Consider the following 27,305-nt stretch of genomic DNA (forward strand, 5'->3'; position numbering starts at 1 on the left):
CCACCACTACACATAGACCACAATACCTGCAGTCATAATGCAAACAAAAAACATAACTCTGATAATGTGCACTGTCCTTGAAGTTGATTGGTCCACACCCGAGACAGCTTTCCTTAGAGCCTTTTGGCGTCATCTGGTCCAACCCATGTGAGACTAGGCTCTAAGGAAAGCTGTCTCGGGTGTGGACCAATCAACTTCAAGGACAGTGCATACATTATCATAGTTATGTTTTTTGTTTGCATTATGACTGCAGGTATTGTGGTCTATGCAAACATGACTCCTTGTAAAAAGGTGTCAGTTTTGTTGCCAGATAAAAGGGTAAAAAAACAATTATCAATTTTTTACTTGCCCAGGTAAGGCCCCACTCAGCTGCTATGTCGTAGTTCTCTTTTCATAAGCGAGTTGGTCATCACAAATGATGGCTCAATGAAGTGGGCTTATCAACACGTGCAAATGTACAGCAGGCAGTCTAATAACTCTAAACGCGTCGTGATGTTGATTCGAAATGTGGGGGAGAAAAATCCTCGCGACCACGTAGAGAGAGAGAGACACCGCAAACTCCAAATATACAGCAGCAGGCGTCAGGGATCGAACCCAGGACCTCATGTAGACCAGGCGAGGTAGTTAACATCTCCTAGCCACCGTGATGATGATGAGAGAGACGCAAACTCCAAATATACAGCAGCAGGCGTCAGGGTCGGGATCGAACCCACGACCTCCTGTCGACCAGGCGAGGTAGTTAACATCTCCTAGCCACCGTGATGATGATGATAGAAATACGCAAACTCCAAATATACAGCAGCAGGCGTCAAGGGGGTCTGGATCGAACCCAGGACCTCCTGTAGACCAGGCGAGGTAGTTAACATCTCCTAGCCGGCGCAGAGAGAGCGGTGCCCATTGGGGAGAGAGGTGAGGGTGAGAGGGGGGGGGGGCGTGAGAGGGGGGGGGGGTGAGAGGGGGGGGCGTGAGAGGGGGGGGGGGCGAGAGGGGGGGGGTGAGAGGGGGGGGTGAGAGGGGGGGGGGGTGAGAGGGGGGGTGGTGAGCGTGAGAAGGGGGGGTGAGAGGGGGGGGGGTGAGCGTGAGAGGGGGGGGACGTGAGAAGGGGGGGTGAGAGGGGGGGGGGCGTGAGAGGGGGAGAGGGGGGGGGGTGAGAGGGGGGGGTGAGAGGGGGAGGCGTGAGAGGGGGGGGTGAGCGTGAGAGGGGGGGGGGTGAGAGGGGGGGCGTGAGAGGGGGTGAGAGGGGGGGTGAGAGGGGGGGGGGGTGAGAGGGGGGGGTGAGTGAGATGGTGAGAGAGGGGGGTGAGATGGTGAGTGAGTGAGTGAGATGGAGTGAGTGAGTGCGATGGTGAGTGAGATGGTGAGTGAGAGAGATGGAGTGAGTGAGATGGTGATTGAGTGAGATGGTGGGTGAGTGATATGGTGAGTGAGTGAGATGGTGAGTGAGTGAGATAGTGAGTGAGTGAGATGGTACTGTGTGTGTACTATGTGTACTGTGTGTATGTGTACTGTGTGTATTGTGTGTGTGTGCACTGTGTGTTTGTGCTGTGTGTACTGTGTGCGTGTACTGTGTGCACTGTGTGTGTGTGTACTGTGTATGTGTACTGTGTGTGTGTACTATGTGTACTGTGAGTGTGTACTGTGTGTACTGTGTATACACTGTGTGTATGTGTACTGTGTGTGTACCGTGTGTACTATGTGTACTGTGTGTGTACTATGTGTATGTGTACTATGTGTGTGTGTGCTGTGTGTACTGTGTGCGTGTACTGTGTGTACTGTGTGTATACACTGTGTGTGTACTGTGTGTGTGTACTGTGTGTGTACTGTGTGTATGTGTACTGTGTGTACTGTGTGTATACACTGTGTGTGTAATGTGTGTGTGTGTGTACTGTGTGTGTACTGTGTGTGTGTGTACTGTGTGTGTACTGTGTGTGTACTGTGTGTGTACTGTGTATGTGTGTACTGTGTGTGTACTGTGTGTGTGCTGTGTGTACTGTGTGCGTGTACTGTGTGTATACACTGTGTGTGTACTGCGTATGTGTACTGTGTGTGTACTGTGTGTGTACTGTGTGTGTGTGTACTGTGTGTGTACTGTGTGTGTGTGCTGTGTGTACTGTGTGCGTGTACTGTGTGTATACACTGTGTGTGTACTGTGTGTGTACTGTGTGTACACTGTGTGTGTGTGTGTACTGTGTGTGTACTGTGTGTATGTGTACTGTGTGTGTACTGTGTGTGTGCTGCGTGAGTGAGACGGCTGACAGCGCTGATTGCGTAATGGCTCCTGGAGTTGTGAGTTGAGTGGCCGCGTGTGTCGCGACGCTGGTGGCGATGTTCGCTGCGTTGATGGATCATCATCATCATCGTCGTCGTCAGACGGCTCTTCCCCTAGATCGACTCGGCCTCAAATGAGCACACAGTCAACATCGTCACTGCTGGTGGGGGAGAGAGAGGGGGGGGGGAAGACAAAGGCGGTCGCGCGTGGTTCATCCTTGTGTCGAACCCCGGCCTTCGTAACAAGTGACAATGTCGTGGATGTTAATACAACAACAACAACAATAACAACAACAAGAAGAAGTAGAAGAGTGGTAAGGGTGTTAGTCTTCTTATCTTTGTACGCCTGTGTTTGTAGTACTGTACCGCGTGTGTGTTGTGGTGTGTGTGTGGTGTATGTGTGTGGTGTGTGTGTGTGGTGTGTGTACTGTAGTGTGTATAATGCATCTTATACACACAGAGTAGTGTGTGAGATGGATTAGATATAACTTTGGTTGTGTCTATGAGATGTATTGTTGGTGTGTGTACTGTATGTGTGGAGTACTGCAGTGTGTGTACTGTATGAACGTTACAGAGTAGTGTGGTGTAGTGTGTGAGATGACTTAGATGTAACTTTAAGTTGTGTGTTTGTTTCTATGGAGTGTATTGTCGATGTGGTGTGTGTGTACTGTATGTATGAGTACTGTAGTGTGTGTGTATTGTATTGTAAATGTGTGTACGGTGATTCATGTTACAGAGTGTGGTGTAGTGTGATGGCTTAGATATAACATTAGGTGTGTGTCTGCGTGTGGGATGTATTGTTGATGTGTGTGTGTGTGTGTGTGTATTGTAGTGTGTGGTGTGTGCACTGTATGTGTGTACACTGTATGTGTGTACACTGTATGTGTGTACACTGTATGTGTGTACACTGTGTGTGTGTACACTGTGTGTGTGCACTTAGTGTGTGTACACTGTGTGTGTGTAAGACGGATTATCGTGTGTGTACAGTACTGTATACAATTAATTATAAAGTGTGTGTACTCGTACACAGTACATGTGTGTATCATGTATAATTATTCCTGCGTACTTGCACGCAGGAATATTTATAAATTTGAGTATGCCCATTAAAATTAACGTCTTCATGTTATCTAACGGGAGGAGTGGTTAATTGGAGTGGTGGATAATGGGAGTGGTGGATAATGGGAGTGGTGGATAATGGGAGTGGTGGATAATGGGAGTGGTGGATAATGGGAGTGGTGGATAATGGGAGTGGTGGATAATGGGAGTGGTGGATAATGGGAGTGGTGGATAATGGGAGTGGTGGATAATGGGAGTGGTGGATAATGGGAGTGGTGGATAATGGGAGTGGTGGATAATGGGAGTGGTGGATAATGGGAGTGGTGGATAATGGGAGTGGTGGATAATGGGAGTGGTGGATAATGGGAGTGGTGGATAATGGGAGTGGTGGATAATGGGAGTGGTGGATAATGGGAGTGGTGGATAATGGGAGTGGTGGATAATGGGAGTGGTGGATAATGGGAGTGGTGGATAATGGGAGTGGTGGATAATGGGAGTGGTGGATAATTAATTGGTGTTGCGGATGATGAGTTACGCATAACAGGATTTCTACATCTTCTTGGTTCTTTCGGTAAAGTCACGTAGAATGGAAATAATAAAATAATACAAATAAAACTTAATAAAATAATTCTCACGACGTTTCGGCCACAACGCAAGCAGCCGTCCTCAGGTGGAGAACAGGTCTGTCGAGAAGACAGCGTCTGAATGACACACCACCAGGCTTGGAGCGTCTATTTAAGCTGGGATGGAGGGGGGAAGAGCGCCTTGACAAATGAATTTGCATATCAAGAGGAATTTAGCATATTTATGGGAAATGCAGATATGCGATTAGTACTACTTGTGAAATGCGTAGGAGGTTTGGCGGGCGGTTTAAATCGAAATTTAGGATTTCTACACTGTATTTGTGCACATAATTGCGTGTCGCGTATGCAACACAGTACTGTAACTGTGCATGTGTGGTGAGGCATGCACGGTACATATCTACTGTATGCCAATATTTCATCCAGCAATGGATTTGGACGTGGCCGATGAATGGCATCTGTACGTCTTAGCTTACTGCACGAATGTCTAAATGTTTATTGTGTTTGTGTGCGTCTGTGTTGACAGGTAGAGGTGCAGGCCTGCAATTGATCGCTCACCTCACTGCCGGCTGAAGGGCCCTCCACTGGAGGGGTCTCCACAGAGTCCCTCTGGAGAGTGTTTGGCCTACTCCTCCACGCTCACCGGACGACCTTGAAACGAGGTGGGAACTTTCGATGTAAAGCTTCTTTCGTGACTTGCAGGGATTCATCTTCTTGGTTCTTTCGGTAAAGTCACGGAGAATGGAAATAATAAAATTAAAAAAATTCAACATAATAAAATAATTTTTCGATTTAAAGCTTTCGTGACTTGCAGGGATTCATCTTCTTGGTTCTTTCGGTAAAGTCACGTAGAAGGGAAATAATAAAATAATAAAAATAAAACATAATACAATAATTCACAACGCAAGCAACCGTCCTCAGGTGAAGAACGGGTCTGTCGGAAAGACAGCGTCTGAATGACGCTTCACCTGAGGACGGCTGCTTGCGTTGTGGCCGAAACGTCGTGAGAATTATTTTATTATGTTTTATTTTTATTATTTTATTATTTCCATTCTACGTGACTTTACCGAAAGAACCAAGAAGAGGTGGGAGCTGACCACCTGCCCATGCGCTAACTGACGGTGTGCATCATCATGGGACCTCCTTTGCAAAAGGTGTCAGTTTTGTTGCCAGAAAAAAGGGGAAACACCCTATTAGTATGTTTTGGTACTGGCAAAGGAGGTCTCATGATGCAGAGGTCGCAACCGGGTACCCGATACCCGTACCCTACCCGATACCCGGCTACCCGTACCCAGCCAGGTACGGGTACGGGTACCCGTTTGCGACCCTGGTGCGGCTGGGTGCGTGTAGGCCGTGAGTCACTGGTGAGTCACCGTTTGTCACTCATTTCCCAACGTCTTGTCTCTTCTCACAATTCAAGTTCCTAGAATCAACCCACCCGCGCCTGCAACATGGCTTCATCCCAGAGGTCGCAACCGGGTACCCGCTACCCGTACCCTACCCGATACCCGGCTACCCGTACCTGGCCAGGTACGGGTAGCCGTTTGCGACCCTGGTGCGGCCGGGTACGTGTACGGGTAGGCCGTGAGTCACCGGTGAGTACCCGTTTGTCACTCATTTCGGGTAGGGTACGGGTAGGGAACGGGTACCCGTACCCGGCCGGGCACGGGTACCCGTTTGCGACCCTGGTGTGGCCGGGTACGGGTAAGGAATCAAAACCCGTTTGCGACCTCTGCCATGATGTAGCTGCTCACCCCGAGCTCTCATCACTCTGGTAGTGCGTTGTCTTTGAACTGTGCGCCTTTTGGCGTCATCTGGTCGAACACCGTATGAGACTAGGCTCTAAAGAAAGCTGTCTCTGGTGTGGACCAATCAGTTTCAAAGACAATGCATACATTATCAGAGTATTGTTTTTTGTTTGCATTTGACTGCAAGTATTGTGGTTAATGTAAGCATGATTCCTTGCAAAAGGTGTCAGTTTTGTTGCCAGAAAAAAAAAGGGGAAAGACCCTATTAGTATATGACAGTGTGCTGTTTGTAGTTGCGTGGCCAACACCATGCCCGTACACACACGCACACGCGTGCGTGTGTGTGTGTGTACACGACAAGACTGCGTACACATAACTACACGTGCTTTTGCATAAATGCGTGTACAGTACTTACATCAACAAGTTAATAGTTCATGTATTAAGGATGATGGTACTCCCTGCATAATGTTTTGTGCATACGGCAAGGGATATGATAAGTTAACTGTGTGTGTGTGTATTCTCTATGTTTGTGTATGTGTGTGTGTATGCATGGGGAGCGGTAGTGTAGTGGTTGGCGCTACGCTGCGCTACGAACCCGGCGACCCGAGTTCGATTCCCGATCGCGGCCAACGCCGGTGGCGCTTATCTGAGCCGGTCCTGGGCCTCCGCTAGGTCGACTCAGCCTCAAATTGAGTACCTGGTGTGGTGCGCTAACATCGTCACTGGGGAGACAAAGGCGGCCGGGCGTGGTGCTGGCAAACCCACCCCCTCGTGTGCCGTGCCGGCCTTCATGGGTGCTCGCTAACAGCACTTGCCCCTACAGTCTGTTAAGGCTACACGGGGGATCTTTGCCTGTGTGTCATCGTGTAAATGTCAGACTGTGTAGTTGATGGCGACATTGGCGATGCAGACGATGATGAAGGTGGGGGTGATGCTTTTAGTTGGCTGTCACGGTGGCGATGGTTGTGTTGGCGGTGCTGCTGCCGATATTGATGGTAATGATGATGATGATGGTCTTGCTTTATTGTGATAGCCGTTGGAATGATTAATACCCGCAGAGTTTGGTGATGGCATTGAGAAATATGACAGTGATGACTGATAATTATTAATACGATGATGTATCAATACGATCGTCGATACGATGATGTACGGATGTTGGAATTTCTTTCGCACATCCGTACGTGCTGATCGGAGGTGCGGGGAAGGACAACAATCTCAACACAACAAGCAGCAGTTCTAAAGAAATTAGTTTGTCAATCTCGATGATGATGATTTCAAAGTGGCAGAGCTCCCAGCGGCTTCTTCATATCGGAAGAGAGAGCGTTCCAGACGGCCGCAGAAGCGCTTCTGAAAGCGTCGCGCGATGATGCGGTGACCACCGTCTTTGTTCGATGGCTGAGCCAAAAATGTAGTGTATAGTGTAGTGTATAGGTGTGTAGTGTAGTGTATAGTGTAGTGTGTAGTGTAGTGTATAGTGTAGTGTGTATAGTGTAGTGTATAGTGTAGTGTATAGTGTAGTGCGTAGTGTATAGAAGTGTGTAGTGTATAGTAGTGTATAGTGTAGTGTATAGTGTATTGTATAGTTGTGTATAGTGTAGTGTATAGTGTAGTGTATAGTAGTGTATCGTGTAGTGTATATAGCATCTGAAAGCGTCACGCGATGATGCGGTGAACACCGTCTTTGTTCGACGGCTGAGCCAAAAGCGTGATGGTGATTTATGTTCCTTGATGAAATCAGCACGGTGATTGTGGTTCATTTGTGGCGAGCACTTTGTGTGTGTAATGAGTGCAACCTTCTAACGGCGACGATGACGACAAATGGTATTCATGATGACGACAGTGATGATCATCGTGATGGTGGTGACGGTGAAGATGATGGTGATGATGACGACGATGATTGTGATCATGATTCTGTGATTACAGAATCATGGATGGAGGAGGCCTCAAGCCTCCAAATCCTCCCCCGGAGTCGGTAGTGGAAAAGTCCCCGAGAAAATCGACAACCCCAAGGTGGGACTCAGAATATCTTTGCTCTGTAGATCTCTTGTTAAACATTCATTGGTGACAGTATGAGTCTATGGGTCTCTGTGTGAGTCTATGGGTCTCTGTGTGAGTCTATGGGTCTCTGTGTGAGTCTATGGGTCTCTGTGTGAGTCTATGGGTCTCTGTGTGAGTGTATGGGTCTCTGTGTGAGTCTATGGGTCTCTGTGTGAGTTTATGGGTCTGAGTGTGAGTGTATTGGTTTCTGTGTGAGTAGGTTTCTAAGTGTGTTTATGGTTCTCTGTGAGTAAATGGGTCTCTTGTGTGAGTGTATATGTCTCTGTGTGAGTCTGTGGGTCTCTCTGTGAGTATGTGGGTCTCTGTGTGAGTCTGTGGTGACTGCTAAGACCATCAGCTCGCTACACTTGGGAACCCGGTTTCATCCCTTCGACAACCAGGGCTTGAATTCTCATTGGAATAGGTGGGGATAGTTTCTGGAGCTCAGCCCTGGACAGCTTCGGCCGACATTCAAGCATTTCCACCTTTGACCCTTGAACCCCGAACAACCTCCGTCTCCTTGCCCTTATTCTCTTCCACCCCCCCCCACTCCCCACTCCCCCCACCCCCCACCCCCCCACCAATACCCCCCCACCCCCCACCCCCCCCTACCAATACCCCCCCACCCCCCACCCCCCCACTCCCACAGCGCAACGGTGATGATGGTGGCGGGCGGACGACGAGGCCGACTGCCCGGCACAGCTGGCGCTAGGAAATTGACGCGGGGTCGTGGCGGCGGCGGTGGTGCCGGTGCCGGTGGCGGCTACGGTGGTGGTGGTGTTGGTGGTGGTGTTGGTGGTGGTGGTGGCGGTGGTGGTGGTGGTGGTGTTGGCGCTGGAAGGCCCAGGCGGGTGTTGCCGCACTGGCACCGTCAGCCTCTCTCCGGCGAGTGTGGCCGCGACGCCGAACCAGCCCTCCTGCTCCTGCCCCCGGACGTCGACGCTCGCAGCTTCGACAACGGCCAGCAGGCAAGTCGTGGTGACCAGCGTCACTGTCATCCCTCCCTCGCCTGCCTCCCCACCCTTGCTCCCTCCCACCCTCCCTCCCTCCCTCGCCCTCCCTCCCTCGCCTCCCTGCCCCCCCTCCCTCCCTCCTTGCCCTCCCTCCTTCCCTCCTTGCCCTCCCACCCTTGCGCTCCCTCCCACCCTCCCTCCCCTCGCCTGCCTCCCACCCTCCCTTCCTCGCCTCCCTTGCCTCCCTCCCACCCTCCCTCCTTCCACTCCCTCCCTCCCTCGCCTCCCTCCCTCCCACCCTCCTTCCCTCCCACCCTCCCTCCCTCCCTTCCACCCTCCCACCCTCCCTCCTTGCCCTCCCACCCTCGCCTCCCTCCCACTCTCCCTCACCTCCCTCCCTCCCACCCTCCTTCCCACCCTCGCCTCCCTCCCACTCTCCCTCACCTCCCTCCCTCGCCTCCCTCCCACCCTCCCTCCCTCCACCTCCATCCTCACGACTGTCTCCACCCCCCCCCCCGCCGTGCCCCACCCCCCCCCCCTCCCTCCCCAGGTGTGCAGCGCCAGCTCCGACTCGGAGGAGGAGTTGGAGGCGGCGAGCTCGGGGCGCCGCGCCCCGCCGGCCCATGAACGCCTTCCTCATCTTCTGCAAGCGCCACCGCGCCGCCGTCGTGCGCGCCCGCCACCCTCGCCTCGACAACCGCGGCGCCACCAAGATCCTGGCCGAGTGGTGGGGGGGGCTGCCCCCCCCCGAGAAGCAGGTCTACACCGACCTGGCCCGCGAGGTGATGAGTCTGTGGGGCAGTGATGAGTCTGTGGGCAGTGTAGAGTTTATGGGGCAGTGATGAGTCTATGGGGCAGTGATGAGTCTATGGTGCAGTGTTGAGGTTATGGTGCAGTGTTGAGTTTATGGTGCAGTGATGAGTCTATGGTGCAGTGTTGAGTCTATGGTGTAGTGTTGAGTCTATGGTGCAGTGTTGAGTCTATGGGCAGTGTGGAGTCTATGGTGCAGTGTTGAGTCTATGGTGCAATGTTGAGTCTATGGTGCAATGTTGAGTCTATGGGCAGTGTTGAGTCCATTGTGCAGTGTTGAGTCTATGGTGCAGTGATGAGTCTATGGTGCAGTGTTGAGTCTATGGTGTAGTGTTGAGTCTATGGTGCAGTGATGAGTTTATGGTGCAGTGATGGGTCTATGGTGCAGTGTTGAGTCTATGGTGCAGTGTTGAGTCTATGGGCAGTGTTGAGTCTATGGTGTAGTGTTGAGTCTATGGTGCAGTGTTGAGTCTATGGGCAGTGTTGAGTCTATGGTGCAGTGATGAGTCGATGGTGCAGTGTTGAGTCTATGGTGCAGTGATGAGTCTGCGGGGCAGTGATGAGTCTATGGTGCAGTGTTGAGTCTATGGTGCAGTGTTGAGTCTATGGTGCAGTGTTGAGTCTATGGTGCAGTGTTGAGTCTATGGTGCAGTGTTGAGTCTATGGTGCAGTGTTGAGTCTATGAGCAGTGGTGAGTCTATGGTGCAGTGTTGAGTCTATGGTGCAGTGATGAGTCTATGGGCAGTGTTGAGTCTATGGGCAGTGTTGAGTCTATGGTGCAGTGTTGAGTCTATGGGCAGTGATGAGTCTATGGTGCAGTGTTGAGTCTATGGTCCAGTGTTGAGTCTATGGTGCAGTGTTATATGCATGTTGAACCTCTTGTGTACGTAGCCGTCCGTGCTCTAGACTCTCTGTCTAAAGAGAGAGAGCGATAATTGACTGCCTAGAGAGCAGAGGTCGCAATCGGGTACCCGATACCCGTACCTTACCCGATACCCGGCTAACCGTACCGGGCCGGGTACGGGTACAGGTACCCGTTTGCGACCCTGGTGTGGCCGGGTACGGGTAGGGTACGGGTAGCCGGGTATCGGGTAGGGTACGGGTACGGGTACCCGTTTGCGACCCTGGTGCGGCCGGGTATGGGTAAGGAATCAAAACCCGTTTGCGACTTCTGCTAAAGAGAGGTAATTAACTCTGTCTCTCGACCCGCAGTACAAGGACGCGTTCCTGCGAGCAAACCCCGGCTACCGTTGGTGCCCGTCCAACGCCGCCACCACCACCACCACCACGGCCACCACCGCCGGCCGCCGGGAGCGGCTTCCACCTCCCTCACTTCTCACGGAGCCAACCTAGCGGCGGGCCGTGCCACGCGGGGCCGCGGGCTCTGGCTACGGCGGCGACGACAACGGCGGCGGCGTCCCCGCGGCACGCCGAAGGGGCTCGCAGGATGGGGAAGGCCAATTTGGCGTCGACCGGTAACTTGTCGGATTAACCAAACTCTTTTTGTTTCGATTGAAAGCTTTCGTGACTGCAGGGATTCATCTGCTTGGTTCTTTCGGTAAAGTCACGTGGAAGGGAAATAATAAAATAATAAAAATTAACGTAATAAAATGCAATTCTCACGACGTTTCGGCCACAACGTAAGCAGCCGTCCTCAGGTGAAGAACAGGGCTGTCGGAAAGACAGCGTCCGAATGAAACACCGCCAAGCTTGGCAGCGTATATTTAAGCTGCTGGGTTGGAGGAGGAAGAGCGCCTTGACAAAGGAATTTACATATCAACAGAGTAATTTAGTATATTTATGGAAAATGCAGATATGGGAAATATGCTAAATTCATCTGTTGATATGTAAATTCATGTGGTGAATGGTGGTGGTGATGAATGGTGGTGGTACTGGTGGTGGTGAATGGTGGTGGTAGTTGTGGTGGTGGTAGTGGTGGTGGTAGTTGTGGTACTGGTGGTGAATGGTGGTACTGGTGGTGAATGGTGGTACTGGTGGTGAATGGTAGTGATAATTGTGGTAGTTGTGGTGGTGGTGAATGGTGCGGTGGCTGTCTCTGAATGGTGGTGAATGCTGGTAGTAGTTGTGGTGGTGGTGAATGGTGGTGGTAGTTGTGGTGGTGGTGGTAGTGGTGGTAGTGGTAGTTGTGGTGGTGGTAGTGGTGGTGAATGGTGGTGGTAGTTGTGGTAGTGGTGGTGACTGGTGCGGTGGCTGTCTCTGAATGGTGGTGGTGGTGAATGGTGATAGTTGTGGTGGTGGTGGTGAATGGTGGTGGTAGTTGTGGTAGTAGTTGTGGTAGTGGTGCTGGTAGTGGTGGTAGTGTCATGGTGGTGACTGGTGCGGTGGCTGTCTCTGTTCCAGACGCGTTGACGCACACGGGAGGACTGAGTCTGCTGCTGCTGGCCGGGGAGAATGCGCTCAACGGCTCTCCTCCCTGCGAGGTGAGAAGCTCTCCCGCTGGTGGTGGTGGTGGCGGTGGTGATGGTGGTGGTGATGGTGGTGGTGATGGTGGTGGTGGACGTGACGGTGATGGTGGTGGCAGTGGTGGTGGCAGCGGTGGTGATGATGATGGTGGTGGCGGCGGTGATGGCGGCGGTGGTGACGGTGATGGTGGTGGCGGCCGTGGTGGCGGCGGTGGTGATCGTGATGGTGGTGATGGTGGTGGCCGTGGTGGTGGTCGTGATGGGTGATGGTGGTGGTGATGGAGGTTGTGGTGATGGAGGTTGTGGTGATGGTGGTTTGCACAGTAGGGGGGCACAGGTGGTGCATCGGTCAGTAGTCATCTCAGCCAGCCGACCCGTGGCACCTGCCGAGTCTACCCCGTGACCTCCTGCCGGCGGGCGTTCGACACTTCACGTGGGCCTCAACGTGCACCTAGCCTGGCACAGGCGCCGTGGTGACGTCGCCGCCGCCACTCTGTGGCGAACGGCGGGTTGTTGTTGTTGTTGGTGGTGGCGCTGGTAATGGCGGGCGAGCGGTGTTGGCGGTGGTGCTTTGCCCGTCTCTAGGAGCTGTCTGCCCTCTGCGCTCAGCGCCTTGTATCTCTCACTCGTGCGTGCTCTCTGTGCCAGTCGGTTTGAATCAACGTCCCCCCCGTGCCTGTGACCGCCCCTTGCCGGCGTCCCGTTTCACGATCTGAACCCCCCTCCCGCCATTGGCTCCCGCGCAGATCCCATCGACGCAGACCCACCAATCGCATCGCTCCGCTGCAGCGGAGGAGCGCGGGATCTCCGCCCTCTTTCAGCTCGCCGAGGTACAGACCCTCCCTCCCCTCTCGCCTCCTCCTCCCTCCCTCCCCCCTCCACCCCTCCTCCCTCCTTCCCTCTTCTATGCGTTCATGTGTGTCCGTACCTATGTGTACATACGTGTATGCGTGTGTACGTATGTGTACGTACGTGTGTGTGTCCGTACGTTTGTGTACGTGTGTGTGTGCGTGTGGACGTATGTGTACGTGTGTGTACGTACGTGTGTGCGTATGTCTACGTACGTGTGTGTGTACGTGTGTGTGTGTACGTTGAACTTCTTTCACCACCGTCCTTAGACGACCGCGCTGACTGTAGGTGCGGGGTACGGCTGCTCCTCGCTGAATGCGTTTGCACGACACCCCTCCGCTGTGACGCCGTTGGGGGAAAGCTCGCCTAAGCAGCATCGCTCTCTCCCCTCGCTCTCCCATCGCTCTCCCATCGCTCTCCCATCGCTCTCCCATCGCTCTCTCCCATCGCTCTCCCATCGCTCTCCCATCGCTCTCCCATCGCTCTCTCCCATCGCTCTCCCATCGCTCTCCCATCGCTCTCCCATCGCTCTCCCCCTCCTATCGCTTTCCAATCGCTCTCTCCCATTGCTCTCTCCCCTTGCTCTCCCCTCCCTCTCCCATCGCTCTCCCCTCACTCTCCCCTCCCTCTCTTCACACTCTCCTATCACTCTCCCATCGCTCTCCCATCGCTCTCCCTCTCCCCTCCCTCTCTCCCTCCCTCTCCCCTCGCTCTCCCCTCCCTCTCCCCTCCCTCTCCCCTCCCTCTCCCCTCCCTCTCCCCTCCCTCTCCCCCACCCTGCCCAGATGTGCTCCGACCGCTTGTCCACCGACGCCCCCGACTGGAGGCCTCCACCTCCGCCCCCCCCCCGCGCCGCCGCCTCCGCCGCCCTGGCGTGCCGCCAGAGCTCCCCCCGGCCGCCTCGGCCGCCCCCTTTGCCGTCGCCCCCGACAGCGGCGGCGGCGGCGGGAGGCCCGGCAAGGCGCGGCGCCGGCGCCGCAAGAGGCGCCAGCGCCTCGGCCGGGACGGGCTCCGCCCGGCGGGCGGCGGGGACCTCGGCGAGCGTCGCGCCGCGGCCCACGACTCCAACGTGGACGTCACCATCGACTCGGTCGTCAAGGGCGACGACGACGACGACGACGAGGAGGAGGTGGTGGGCGAGAGGTTGCCGCGGCAACAGCTGCCTCCGCTCCTCCTGCCGCCGCCCCCTTGCCCGCCAAAGGCCGCCGCCGCCGCTGAAGCGGGAGCAGGTGGAGCGGAGGAGGAGCAGGAGGAGCAGGAGGAGGAGGAGACGCACGGAGGGAAGAGACGGGGAGGGGAGAGCGGGAGGGTGCGGTTGATGGCGGTCGGGCGCTGCCAGAAGGTGGAGCTCGACACGGACGTTGTGGCCGACGTTCAGCACGGTGAGCTCCGGAGATGCGGCGTGAGGGGGTGGGGGGGGGGTGGCGATGATGGGTGGTGGGGGGGGGGGATTACGTGGGGCGGTGAAGGGCGTGGAGCAGAGGTCGCAACCCGGTACCCGATACCCGTACCCTAACCGATACCCGGCTACCCGTACCCGGCCGGGTACGAGTACGGGTAACCGTTTGCGACCCTAGTGCGGCCGGGTACGGGTAAGGAATCAAAACCCGTTTGCGACCTCTGGCGTGGAGCGACGCTCACGACAACGGGCGGAGCGCCGGGCGGATAAAACGCAGCGAGTTGGTGCAGTGGGGGGGGGAGGCACGGCTGGCGCACCTGCAAGCCGTCCCGGGCCAACCCGTGGCACCGCCTGCACCAGGCTCTGTCCCGTGACCTCCTCCTGCCCGCGGCGAGCCCTTGGGCACTTGACGTGGCCCCGGTGTGTGCGCCTGGCCTGGCACGGGCGCCGTGGAGACATCACCGTCACTTAGTGGCGAAAGGCGGCTGTTGTTGTTGTTGGGGGCGTCACCATGGAGTTGTGCATGTGTGTGTGTGCGCGTCAGGTTTTGTGGGGAGCGGTAGTGTCGCGGTTAGCGCTACGCTGCGCTATGAACCCCCCGGCGACACGGGTTCGATTCCCGCTCACGGCCAACACCGGTGACGATTATCTGAACCGGTCCTGGGCCTCCCCTAGGTCGACTCAGCCTCAAATGAGTACCTGGCGCGGTGTGTAAACATCACCACTGGGGGAGAAAAAGTCGGTCGGGCGTGGTGCTGGCCACCCACCTTCTCGTGTGCCGTTCTGGCCTTCATAGGTGCTACTCGCTAACGGCACTTGCCCCAACAGTCCGTTAAGGCTACACGGTGGATCTTTGTCAGGTTTTGTCAATATCAGGAAAGTGAAAATGGAGACGAAGATGGACGAATCTAGGCAAGAGCAGGCCGCAGCGGAGCCGCCGGGCCTGGTCGCCGCGGGCAACGCCGCGGCGAAAATGGAAACCCTTGACGATGGTCACGTGACTGTAAGTATGACCGCACCATTGAGCACGAACGTTGCACCAACGTTGCACCAACGTTGGGAGAGCTGTTTGCAAACGACGCACCAACGGTCGGCCCAACGTTTTCCCGCGTTTCTCGGGGCACCCAGTAAAAGGGCGACGTTTGTGCCGACGTTGGAGAGTGGTTGGCAGGCATCGGATCGACGTCGGCCCCCGACGTTTTACCGGGGGGCGCGGTTAAACGCGCGACGTCGGCCCCGACGTTGGGAGAGCGGTCAACGTGTCCCACGTTTCCCGGCTCGACGCGCGTTGGCGTGGGCAACCTTTCGCTCACCGCCCCCCCCCTCCCCCCCCTTTGCTCCGGCAGGCCAAAGCGAAACACATTACCTCAGCGGACGGCGTCGGCGGCTTTGCCCAGCGTGCCCTGCAAAGAGGCTGCCCCCCCACCGGAGCTTCCCACGATGCACCGGGGCTGGGCGGCGGCGGCGTCGACGGAGGTGGCGGCGGCGCCAGCGACGGCGAGCACAGCGGCTCCAGGAAGTCGAAGCGCACGTGCAAGGGCGCGCTCTACAAGACGCTGGTGCTGGAAGGGATGCTCACGACGCTGAGAGCCAACCTCGACCGAGGTGGGGGGTGGCTCTGTGTGCCTGTGTGTGTACGCACGTGTGTAGGCGTGCGTGCGCGTGCGTGCGTAGTGGGGAGCGGTGGTGCAACGGTTCAGCGCTACGCCGCGCTACGAACCCGGCGACCCGGGTCGGATTCCCGCTCACGGCCAACGCCGGCGACGATGATCTAAATCGGTCCTGGGCCCTCCCCTAGGTCGACTCAGCCTCAAATGAGTACCTGGTGTAGCTGTGTGTAGTAAACATCGCCACTGGGGGAGACAAAGGCGGTCGGGCGCGGTGTCGGCCACCCACAGCGGCCGACCTTCATGGGTATCGCTACTCGCTACTAACAGCACTTGCCCCAACAGTCTGTTAGGCCTACGCGCTACGCGGGGGGGGCGGCCTCACTCTGTGTCAGAGGTCGCAAACGGGTTTTGATTCCTTACCCGTACCTGTACCCGGCCGCACCAGGGTCGCAAACGGGTACCCGTACCCGGCCGTACCCATACCATACCCGTACCCGGCCGGGTACGGGTAGGGTACGGGTATCGGGTACCCGATTGCGACCTCTGGGATGAAGCCATGTTGCAGGCGCGGGTGGGTTGATTCTAGGAACTTGAATTGTGAGAAGAGACAAGACGTTGGGAAATGAGTGACAAACAGTTACTCACCAACTCACGGTCTACCCGTACCCGTACCCGGCCGCACCAGGGTCGCAAACGGGTACCCGTACCCGTACCCGGCCGGGTACGGGTAGCCGGGTATCGGGTAGGGTACGGGTATCGGGTACCCGGTTGCGACCTCTGCTCTGTGTCTCTGTGTCGCAGGCAAGAAGGGCTTGCGGAGTCTTGGGGAGGAGCCCCACAGGAGCCGGGAGGAGGAGCGAGTCTCTCCCGTGTCGCCCATCTCCCCGCGACGTCTCAAACGCACGCGCAGCAAAGACTGCGACAAGCCACGGTGACCACGCGCGTCTGCGTGCGCGCGCGTGTGTGTGTGTATGTGAGTGAGTGTGAGTGAGTGTGTGTTAGTGTGTGTGTTAGTGTGTGTGTTAGTGTGTGTGTGTTAGTGTGTGTGTGTGCTAGTGTTAGTGTGTGTGTTAGTGTGTGTGTGTTAGTGTGTGCTAGTGTGTGTGTTAGTGTGTGTGTGGTAGTGTGTGTGCTAGTGTGTGTGTGTTAGTGTGTGTTAGTGTGTGTATGTGTGTTAGTGTGTGCGCGCGCATGTGTGTGTGTGCACATAGCCTGGCACAAGCGTCGTGGTGACGTCACCGCCACTTAGTGGCGAATGGCGGTTGTTGTTGTTGTTGTGAGCGTGTTAAATGCGTGTGCGCGCGTGTCCAGACACCGCTGTTAGGAATGAGCCTTTGTTGTGTAGACTGGTTGAACTTGGAGGTTCCAAGAGTTGTTAAGGTGAGGCTGATGTAGAGGTGCGTGTAAATGACCCTGAGCCTTTTGTTGTGTAGAGGTGGTGCGGCTGAAACCGCTGCCAGGAATGAGTCTTTGTTGAGAGTTGTTAAGCTGCGTGTAAATGGGACTGAGCCTTTTGTTATGTAGACAAAGGCTCATTCCTAGCAGCGTGCTTCAGCTGCACCGAACCTCACAATAATAATATCCAGGGCCTACCTTGGCTCCTCCCACCCTCAACCAGTATATATAGAAGGACTGTTTTCTTGGAATTTCTCTCACTTGATCCAGCAATCGTGCTGTGACGGTTCCACCTGAAGACGGAAGCTTGTGTTGCCTTCCGAAACGTCGTGATTTTCATTTTACTTTTATCAATTTTTTTTTTTTTTACCCACGTGATTTTACCGGAAAAAACCCAAGAATATAATGGGGGATCTTCGCCTTTGTGGCCTGCGCGTGCAGGCTGGGCTCGCTGCGGAAGGAGCTGGAGGAGAAGCTGAGTCGACTCCCGACGTCGCTGCCTCCGAGCAAGAAACCGCTCGCTCGCTCGCCCGCCGACAGAGGTGACGGCTCGCAGGGTCACATGGGCTTCGGAGGTCTCGGTTCACTGATGTCCGCTAGGGGGCGGTGGGCTCAGCAAGTTCCACCACCACCATCGTCATCATCGTCACCGCCACCGCCGCCGCCACCACCATCACCACCACCACTATCACCATCACCACCACTTCCAGCACCACCACTATCGCCACCACCCCCACCACTATCACCACGATCGCCAGCACTATCACCACCACTATCACCACTATCACCACCCCCACCACTATCACCACCACCGCCAGCAGCACCACTATCGCCACCACTTCCAGCACCACCACTATCACCACCACCCCCACCACTATCACCACGACTGCCAGCACTATCACCACCACCCCCAGCACCACCACTATCACCCCCACCACTATCACCACCACCGCCAGCACCACCACCATCCCGCTCACCCTCTCACCCCCTCACCCTGTCGCCCTTCTCTCACCCGCTCACCATCCTCACCCGCTCACCATCCCTAGGCGGCCCATCTTCCAAGAAGCAGCCCTTCCACAAGATCGTGAGCAAGTACAAGCACAAGCGGGACTCCGGCCCCACTTGCAGGCCCTCCGCGTCAGGGCCGCCACCCTCTCCGCCCTCCTGCTCCTTCGGAGACCCCTCGACCCCGGGCCCGTCGGGAGGGCCCTGCCCACGCGCTCCGCACGGAGAGACGCGCGTAGCGGCGCCCGCCGCGGTCGTCCCGCGGCCCGCGGTCTCTCGCAAGGCCGGCGCCGCCCCGGCCCGCCGCTGCCCGGGAAGCCTGCCCACGGAGGGAAGCCTCACGGGCAGCCAGAAGAGGAAGGCGAGGAAGTCTCGCATCACCCACCTGGTCCGCTCGGCCGACGGGCAGCTCTCGCCCACGTCAGGTGACGGCGCGCGGTGGCGGGGGAGGGGCGGTGGTGGCGGTGGTGGTGGTGGTGGTGGCGGTGGTGGTGGTGGCGGTGGTGGTGGCGGTGGCGGCGGTGGTGGCGGTGGTGGCGGTGGTGGCGGTGGTGGCGGTGGTGGTGGTGGCGGTGGTGGCGGCGGTGGTGGTGGTGGCGGCGTAGATCTTTTTTGAAGAAACGACCCTGGCTTCTTCTTGGTTCTTTCGGTAAAGTCACGTAGAAGGGAGATAATAAAATAATAAAAATAAACATAATAATATAATTCTCACTCCCGGAGTTTGTTGAAGGATCTTAAAGTTTTGTGTAATCCCACCCCGTAGTGGCGGTTAAATTTCCACTACGGGGTGGGATTCCACAAAACTTTAAGATCCTTCAACAAACTCCGGGAGCGAGAATATTTTTTTTTTTACTTTATTATTTCCCTTCTACGTGACTTTACCGAAAGAACCAAGAAGATGGATCCCTGCAGTCACGAAAGCTTTAAATCGAAATGTGTCTAGTTTGTTGTCCTTCCCCCGCACGAAAGAAGTTGAACATACATATACATACATCGAGACACAGAGACCCATAGAGACCCATAGAGACCCACATAGACCCATAGAGACCCACAGAGACACCCATAGAGACCCATAGCATGGTTCGCTACATACAGAAGTTCAAGATACCTACATACATGGAGACCCACACACACTCATAGAGACCCATACACACCCATAGAGACCCACCGACACCCAGACCTACAGAGACCCACAGAGACACCCATAGAGACCCACAGAGACACCCATAGAGACCCACAGAGACACCCATAGAGACCCATAGAATGGTCCGCTGCATACAGAAGTTCAAGATACCTACATACATGGAGACCCACACACACTCATAAAGACCCACAGACACCCAGACCTATAGAGACCCACAGAGACACTGATGGAGACCCTTTAGCACGGTTGGATACGTACGGTGCGAAAGAACTTCAACACACACGTACATTAGCACGGTTGGATACGTACGGTGCCAGAGAAGTTCAACACACACTAACATTAGCACGGTTGGATACGTACGGTGCGAGAGAAGTTCAACACACACTAACATTAGCACGGTTGGATACGTACGGTGCCAGAGAAGTTCAACACACACTAACATTAGCACGGTTGGATACGTACGGTGCGAGAGAAGTTCAACACACACTAACATTAGCACGGTTGGATACGTACGGTGCGAGAGAACTTCAACACACACGTACATTAGCACGGTTGGATACGTACGGTGCGAGAGAAGTTCAACACACACGTACATTATCACGGTTGGATACGTACGGTGCGAGAGAAGTTCAACACACACGTACATTATCACGGTTGGATACGTACGGTGCGAGAGAAGTTCAACACACACGTACATTAGCACGGTTGGATACGTACGGTGCGAGAGAACTTCAACACACACGTACATTATCACGGTTGGATACGTACGGTGCGAGAGAAGTTCAACACACACTAACATTAGCACGGTTGGATACGTACGGTGCGAGAGAACTTCAACACACACGTACATTAGCACGGTTGGATACGTACGGTGCGAGAGAAGTTCAACACACACGTACATTAGCACGGTTGGATACGTACGGTGCGAGAGAAGTTCAACACACACGTACATTATCACGGTTGGATACGTACGGTGCGAGAGAAGTTCAACACACACGTACATTATCACGGTTGGATACGTACGGTGCGAGAGAAGTTCAACACACACGTACATTAGCACGGTTGGATACGTACGGTGCGAGAGAAGTTCAACACACACGTACATTAGCACGGTTGGATACGTACGGTGCGAGAGAAGTTCAACACACACGTACATTATCACGGTTGGATACGTACGGTGCGAGAGAAGTTCAACACACACGTACATTAGCACGGTTGGATACGTACGGTGCGAGAGAAGTTCAACACACACGTACATTAGCACGGTTGGATACGTACGGTGCGAGAGAAGTTCAACACACACGTACATTAGCACGGTTGGATACGTACGGTGCGAGAGAAGTTCAACACACACGTACATTAGCATAGTTGGATACGTACGGTGCGAGAGAAGTTCAGCACACACGTACATTAACACGGTGGGATACGTACGGTGCGAGAGAAGTTCAACACACACGTACATTAGCACAGTTGGATACGTACGGTGCGAGAGAAGTTCAGCACACACGTACATGGAGTACTGGACCCAACGTAATGGACGCTCGCCCCACGGGCGGTTCACGTGACGCTCTGTCGGTCTGCGTTTTAAATTTTTTTGTTTTAATGAAAAGTGTTTTTTTTTTTTTCCTGCAGACAAGTCCCGGCCGTCCGCCGCGTGCCCGTCGGACCACGGCGCCACCTCCGAGGGCAGCGCCTCGGTGCCGGGCACCCCCTCGGACGCCTCAGCGGCGGGGTCCTTGTCCGTGCCGGGCACCCCCTCGGACGCCTCCCTGGGGTCCTTGTCGAGCTTCTTCAGCCTGGCCGCCCTAGCGGAGGTGGCCGCCATGGAAACGACCTCGAGGTGCGAGGGCCGTTGGTTCGCTCCCGGGGCCTCCCCGAGCCATTAATGTCTGTGTGTCCCGCGCGTGACGTCACTCCACATCGAACAGCGCCCCTCATGAATAATCATGAGCATGTGACGTCACTCCACATGGACCCCCCCCCCTCCCTCATGAATAATCATGAGCATGTGACGTCACTCCACATGGACCCGCCCCCCTCATGAATAATCATGAGCATGTGACGTCACTCCACATGGACCCGCCCCCTCATGAATAATCATGAGCATGTGACGTCACTCCACATGGACACCCCCCCTCCCTCATGAATAATCATGAGCATGTGACGTCACTCCAATGGATCCCCTCTTTCATGAATAATCATGAGCATGTGACGTCACTCCACATGGACCCACCCCCTCATGAATAATCATGAGTGGGTGACGTCACTCCACATGGACCCACCCCCTCATGAATAATCATGAGCATGTGACGTCACTCCAATGGATCCCCTCTTTCATGAATAATCATGAGCATGTGACGTCACTCCACATGGACCCACCCCCTCATGAATAATCATGAGTGGGTGACGTCACTCCACATGGACCCACCCCCTCATGAATAATCATGAGCATGTGACGTCACTCCACATGGACCCACCCCCTCATGAATAATCATGAGTGGGTGACGTCACTCCACATGGACCCGCCCCCTCATGAATAATCATGAGCGGGTGACGTCACCCCACATGGACCCGCCCCCTCATGAATAATCATGAGCGGGTGACGTCACTCCACATGGACCCACCCCCTCATGAATAATCATGAGCGGGTGACGTCACCCCACATGGACCCCGCCCCCTCATGAATAATCATGAGTGTGTGACGTCACCCCACATGGACCCGCCCCCTCATGAATAATCATGAGCAGGTGACGTCACTCCACATGGACACCCGCCCCCTCATGAATAATCATGAGCGGGTGACGTCACCCCACATGGACCCCGCCCCCTCATGAATAATCATGAGCAGGTGACGTCACTCCACATGGACACCCCCCTCATGAATAATCATGAGCATGTGACGTCACCCCACATGGACCCGCCCCCTCATGAATAATCATGAGCAGGTGACGTCACCCCCACATGGACCCCGCCCCCCTCATGAATAATCATGAGCGGGTGACGTCACCCCACATGGACCCACCCCCTCATGAATAATCATGAGCAGGTGACGTCACTCCACATGGACACCCCCCTCATGAATAATCATGAGCATGTGACGTCACCCCACATGGACCCGCCCCCTCATGAATAATCATGAGCAGGTGACGTCACCCCACATGGACCCCGCCCCCTCATGAATAATCATGAGCGGGTGACGTCACCCCACATGGACCAACCCCCTCATGAATAATCATGAGCAGGTGACGCCACTCCACATGGACACCCCCCCTCATGAATAATCATGAGCGGGTGACGTCACTCCACATGGACACCCCCCTCATGAATAATCATGAGCATGTGACGTCACTCCACATGGACACCCCCCCTCATGAATAATCATGAGCGGGTGACGTCACTCCACATGGACCTGCCCCCTCATGAATAATCATGAGCGGGTGACGTCACTCCACAAGAACCCTCACGTCACGTGATCTCCGTCACGCCGCCGTTGAGACATCGAAGTAAAAAGGACGTCGCGATGAACGAGGGATTACAACCTTTACATGAAACAAGTCTGTGTCACCGCGGCCTTACAAATTGCACGCAAATTGATGCAGTGAATATCATTACATCGCGATCTGCTTTTCGCTTGCAAGTTTCAGATTTTACTGCAATACAAACAAAGATCCCCCGTTTAGCCTTAACAGACTGTAGGGGCAAGTGCTGTTAGCGAGCACCTATAAAGGCCGGCACGGCACACGAGGGGGTGGGTGGCCAACACCACGCCCGGCCGACCTTTGTCTCCCCAGTGACGATGTTTGCACATCGCACCAGGTACTCATTTGAGGCTGAGTCGACCTAGGGGAGGCCCGGGACCGGTTCAGATAATCGTCACTGGTGGTGTTGGCCGTGAGCGGGAATCGAACTCCGGGTCGCCGGGTTCGTAACTCAGCGTAGCGCTAACCGCTACACTACCGCTTACTGCAATACACCCGTCCTCGCACGGGCAAAAGGCGAGTTCACAACAACAACAACAATAATGATGATGATGCTGCTGCATTGTCTTTGAATCCGATTGGCCTACACTTGGCGTGGTGGTTCGTAACCTCTTTGCGTTGTTTTTTCGCTGTCGTTCCACAGACCGCAACCAACCAATCGCACGAGAGAAAGTCAGGCCAAAGAGATTTCCCAGAGCCCCCTCTACATCTCCTGTATGGACTAGTCTGTCCCATCCCCCCCCCCCAACACCGCTGGAAGCTTCCACATGTACCCAGGTGGGGGGGGGGGGGACGGGGGGGGGGGGTGAAGGGAGGGGTGGCTCAGGGTTGGGGCTGTAGGAGGGGGGGAGGGGGGTATAGTAGAGCGCCCATCTGGCGAGCGTGTGTTTCATCGTCATCGTCAGCATCGTCGCCATCATCATTGTCATCATGATCAGCATATTCATCATTGTCATCATCATTGTTATGATCGTCATCATTGTCATATCATCATCGTCGTCATTGTCATCATCATTATCATCATCGCCATTGTCATCGTCAATATTATCATCATCATCGTCATCATTGTCATCATCAGCGTCATTAATATCATCGTCATTGTTTTCATCGTCATCATCATCATCGTCACGGTCATCATCGTCAACATCGTCATCATTATCATCATCATCAGCATATTCATCATCAGCATATTCATCATTGTCATCGTCATCATCGTCATCATTATCATCGCCATTGTCATCGTCAATATTGTCATCATCATCGTCATCGTCAATATTGTCATCATCATCGTCATCATTGTCATATCATCATCATTGTCATCATCGTCATCATCACCATCACTAATATTGTCGTCATTGTTTTCATCGTCATCATCATCGTCGTCACGGTCATCATCGTCAACATCGTCATCGTTATCATCATCAGCATATTCATCAGCATATTCATCATTGTCATCATCATCATCGTCATCATCATCATCGTCATCATTGTCATATCATCATTGTGATCATCATCATCGTCATCATCGTCATCATCGTCGTCATTGTTTTCATCGTCAAAATCATCGTTATCATCATCAGTATCATCATCGTCATCATTGTTATCATCACCAACGTCGTCGTCGTCGTCGTCACTATAATCGTTACGACATTACTTTTCCTGTGCTCGCAGAATCCCGTCGATGTTGAATGTGTCGGAGGAGTTTATTTAGATTTTTAGCGAAACTGCACCCTCGTCCACTTACATTTTGATTTCTTTTTCTTTCCCTTGAACACTTTAAAGGTGAAATTTTAACGATGGTTAAAGACAAAGTTTGAAAGAAATTCACGACCTACGGTATATATATATTTAAAAAAGTATGTGGCGGTTAGCTTTTGTGTTATGCATTGTAGTTGCGGCAGTAGGAGACACGCCGATTGCGTTCCTGTAGCAGGGTCCACAGCCCAACGAAGTGGTCAGTTGCACTCAACTCAGTTGCAGTCAACTCAGTTGCACGCAACTCAGTTGCACGCAACTCAGTTGCACTCAACTCAGTTGCACGCAACTCAGTTGCACGCAAGTCGGTTGCGGTGCAACCGTGCATCGGTCGATGCTTGGACGTCACCCTGCAGTTGCATGCAACTGGTTGCTCGACGCAGGGCCGCAGACCTACCCCGGCTCGGTTGCGTGCAACTGACACCGTTGCTGGCAGTTCACGTGCCACCGGTTGCGTGGAACAGTACAAGCCGCGATCTTGCACGGCAGCGATTTGTAGCGACGGATTTCATCGTCATCATTGTCATCAACGTTGTCATCGTTGTCATCATCATCATCGTCATCATTATCGTCATCATTATCGTCGTCATCATCATTATCATTGTTATCATTATCATCATCATCGTCATCATTGTCATCAATATCATCGTCATCATCATCGTCATCATCGTCATCATCGTCATCATTGTCATCAATATCATCGTCATCATCATCGTCACCATCGTCATCATTATCGTCAATGTCATTATCATCATCATCTTCGTCGTCTTCATCATCGTCATCATGATCGTCGTCATCATTGTCATCATTATCATCGTCACCAATATCATCATCGTCGTCATCATTATCGTCACTGTCATCATCATCATCTCCGTCATCATCACCGTCGCACCGCTGCGCGTTGGCACGGCTGCGATTGACCGTCACGACCCCGGATCGCCGGCGGCGGCAGACAGAGTGGACGACAAGCGGCTTGCGGTGCGACGGTTGAGGGGCCGCACGCGCCGATTTTCACACCGCAGGTTTGGCCGTCGAGGTGTGCGGGACGCGGCCTTCGATGTCGACGGATCGGAGGGCGTGGATTTGCAATAGACGCGTCGCTTCTTAATCAGCGCCACCGTTTTACGGTTCGAGGACCCGGCAATCGCGAGCCCACCCCTCGTAGATTGAACATCTGTTGTGTTTCTTTTTCGTACGAACTAAACCTCCGACGAGTTATTAAATCGAGGTGATTCCTAGGGGGACGGACTCCCTCCCACACCCCCTGGTTCCTGTCACCTCGCGATTTGGCCCGTGACTTAATTTCACGAAACGGCCACCACCGCCACCACTACCACTACCACAACCACCGCTACCACCACTACAACCGCCGCCACCACCACCACCTACTGCCACCATCACCGCCGCCACCACCGCCACCACCAACACAAAAATTATTTCACGGATTTCAGGATCAGAGGCACGATTGAGACTCAGGGAGACCGGGTCTCAGGGTCAGACTCTCCATTGAGACTCAGGGAGACCGGGTCTCAGGGTCAGATTCTCCATTGAGACTCATGGAGACCGGGTCTCAGGGTCAGACTCTCCAGTGAGACTCAGGGAGACCGGGTCTCAGGGTCAGATTCTCTATTGAGACTCATGGAGACCGGGTCTCAGGGTCAGAGTCTCCGATTGAGACTCAGGGAGACCGGGTCTCAGGGTCAGACTCTCCATTGAGACTCAGGGAGACCGGGTCTCAGGGTCAGACTCTCCAGTGAGACTCAGGGAGACCGGGTCTGAGGGTCAGATTCTCCATTGAGACTCATGGAGACCGGGTCTCAGGGTCAGACTCTCCATTGAGACTCAGGGAGACCGGGTCTCAGGGTCAGACTCTCCATTGAGACTCAGGGAGACCGGGTCTCAGGGTCAGACTCTCCATTGAGACTCAGGGAGACCGGGTCTCAGGGTCAGATTCTCCATTGAGACTCATGGAGACCGGGTCTCAGGGTCAGACTCTCCATTGAGACTCAGGGAGACCGGGTCTCAGGGTCAGATTCTCCATTGAGACTCACGGAGACCGGGTCTCAGGGTCAGAGTCTCCGATTGAGACTCAGGGAGACCGGGTCTCAGGGTCAGACTCTCCAGTGAGACTCAGGGAGACCGGGTCTCTGGGTCAGACTCTCCATTGAGACTCAGGGAGACCGGGTCTCAGGGTCAGACTCTCCATTGAGACTCAGGGAGACCGGGTCTCAGGGTCAGATTCTCCATTGAGACTCATGGAGACCGGGTCTCAGGGTCAGAGTCTCCGATTGAGACTCAGGGAGACCGGGTCTCAGGGTCAGACTCTCCATTGAGACTCAGGGAGACCGGGTCTCAGGGTCAGACTCTCCAGTGAGACTCAGGGAGACCGGGTCTCAGGGTCAGATTCTCCATTGAGACTCATGGAGACCGGGTCTCAGGGTCAGACTCTCCATTGAGACTCAGGGAGACCGGGTCTCAGGGTCAGACTCTCCATTGAGACTCAGGGAGACCGGGTCTCAGGGTCAGATTCTCCATTGAGACTCACGGAGACCGGGTCTCAGGGTCAGAGTCTCCAGTGAGACTCATGGAGACCGGGTCTCAGGGTCAGAGTCTCCAGTGAGACTCAGGGAGACCGGGTCTCTGGGTCAGACTCTCCATTGAGACTCAGGGAGACCGGGTCTCAGGGTCAGACTCTCCATTGAGACTCAGGGAGACCGGGTCTCAGGGTCAGATTCTCCATTGAGACTCATGGAGACCGGGTCTCAGGGTCAGACTCTCCAGTGAGACTCAGGG

At 54.6% G+C, this 27,305-nt stretch overlaps 1 protein-coding gene across 1 annotated transcript; it reads left to right on the forward strand.

Annotated features, from left to right (window-relative positions):
• The first annotated feature begins 1,396 nt into the window (after window positions 1-1,396).
• BBX (BBX high mobility group box domain containing) lies at window positions 1,397-23,540 on the forward strand. The gene is made up of 17 exons (XM_078619901.1): window positions 1,397-2,582; window positions 4,432-4,567; window positions 7,577-7,663; window positions 8,340-8,658; window positions 9,194-9,425; window positions 10,666-10,928; window positions 11,815-11,894; window positions 12,623-12,706; window positions 13,511-13,644; window positions 13,677-14,107; window positions 14,985-15,127; window positions 15,471-15,729; window positions 16,536-16,665; window positions 17,571-17,671; window positions 18,176-18,559; window positions 20,911-21,118; window positions 23,401-23,540. Exons 6-17 carry the CDS (start codon window positions 10,901-10,903, stop codon window positions 23,480-23,482), a joined length of 2,064 nt encoding a protein of 687 aa, XP_078476027.1. The 5' UTR covers window positions 1,397-2,582; window positions 4,432-4,567; window positions 7,577-7,663; window positions 8,340-8,658; window positions 9,194-9,425; window positions 10,666-10,900; the 3' UTR covers window positions 23,483-23,540.
• The last annotated feature ends 3,765 nt before the right edge of the window (window positions 23,541-27,305 follow it).

This window comes from Lampetra planeri, chromosome 65 (assembly GCF_965212315.1).
Source record: "Lampetra planeri chromosome 65, kcLamPlan1.2.h2, whole genome shotgun sequence".
NCBI classification, from domain to species: domain Eukaryota; kingdom Metazoa; phylum Chordata; class Hyperoartia; order Petromyzontiformes; family Petromyzontidae; genus Lampetra; species Lampetra planeri.

Coding starts and splice junctions, on each gene's coding strand:
- BBX (XM_078619901.1), top strand. CDS start 10,901: ATGGGGAAGGCCAATTTGGCGTCGACCG. Junction 13,645..13,676: donor CCTCGGCCGCCCCCTTTGCC/GTCGCCCCCGAC, acceptor CGGCGGCGGGAG/GCCCGGCAAGGCGCGGCGCC. Junction 18,560..20,910: donor GCAGCTCTCGCCCACGTCAG/GTGACGGCGCGC, acceptor TTTTTCCTGCAG/ACAAGTCCCGGCCGTCCGCC.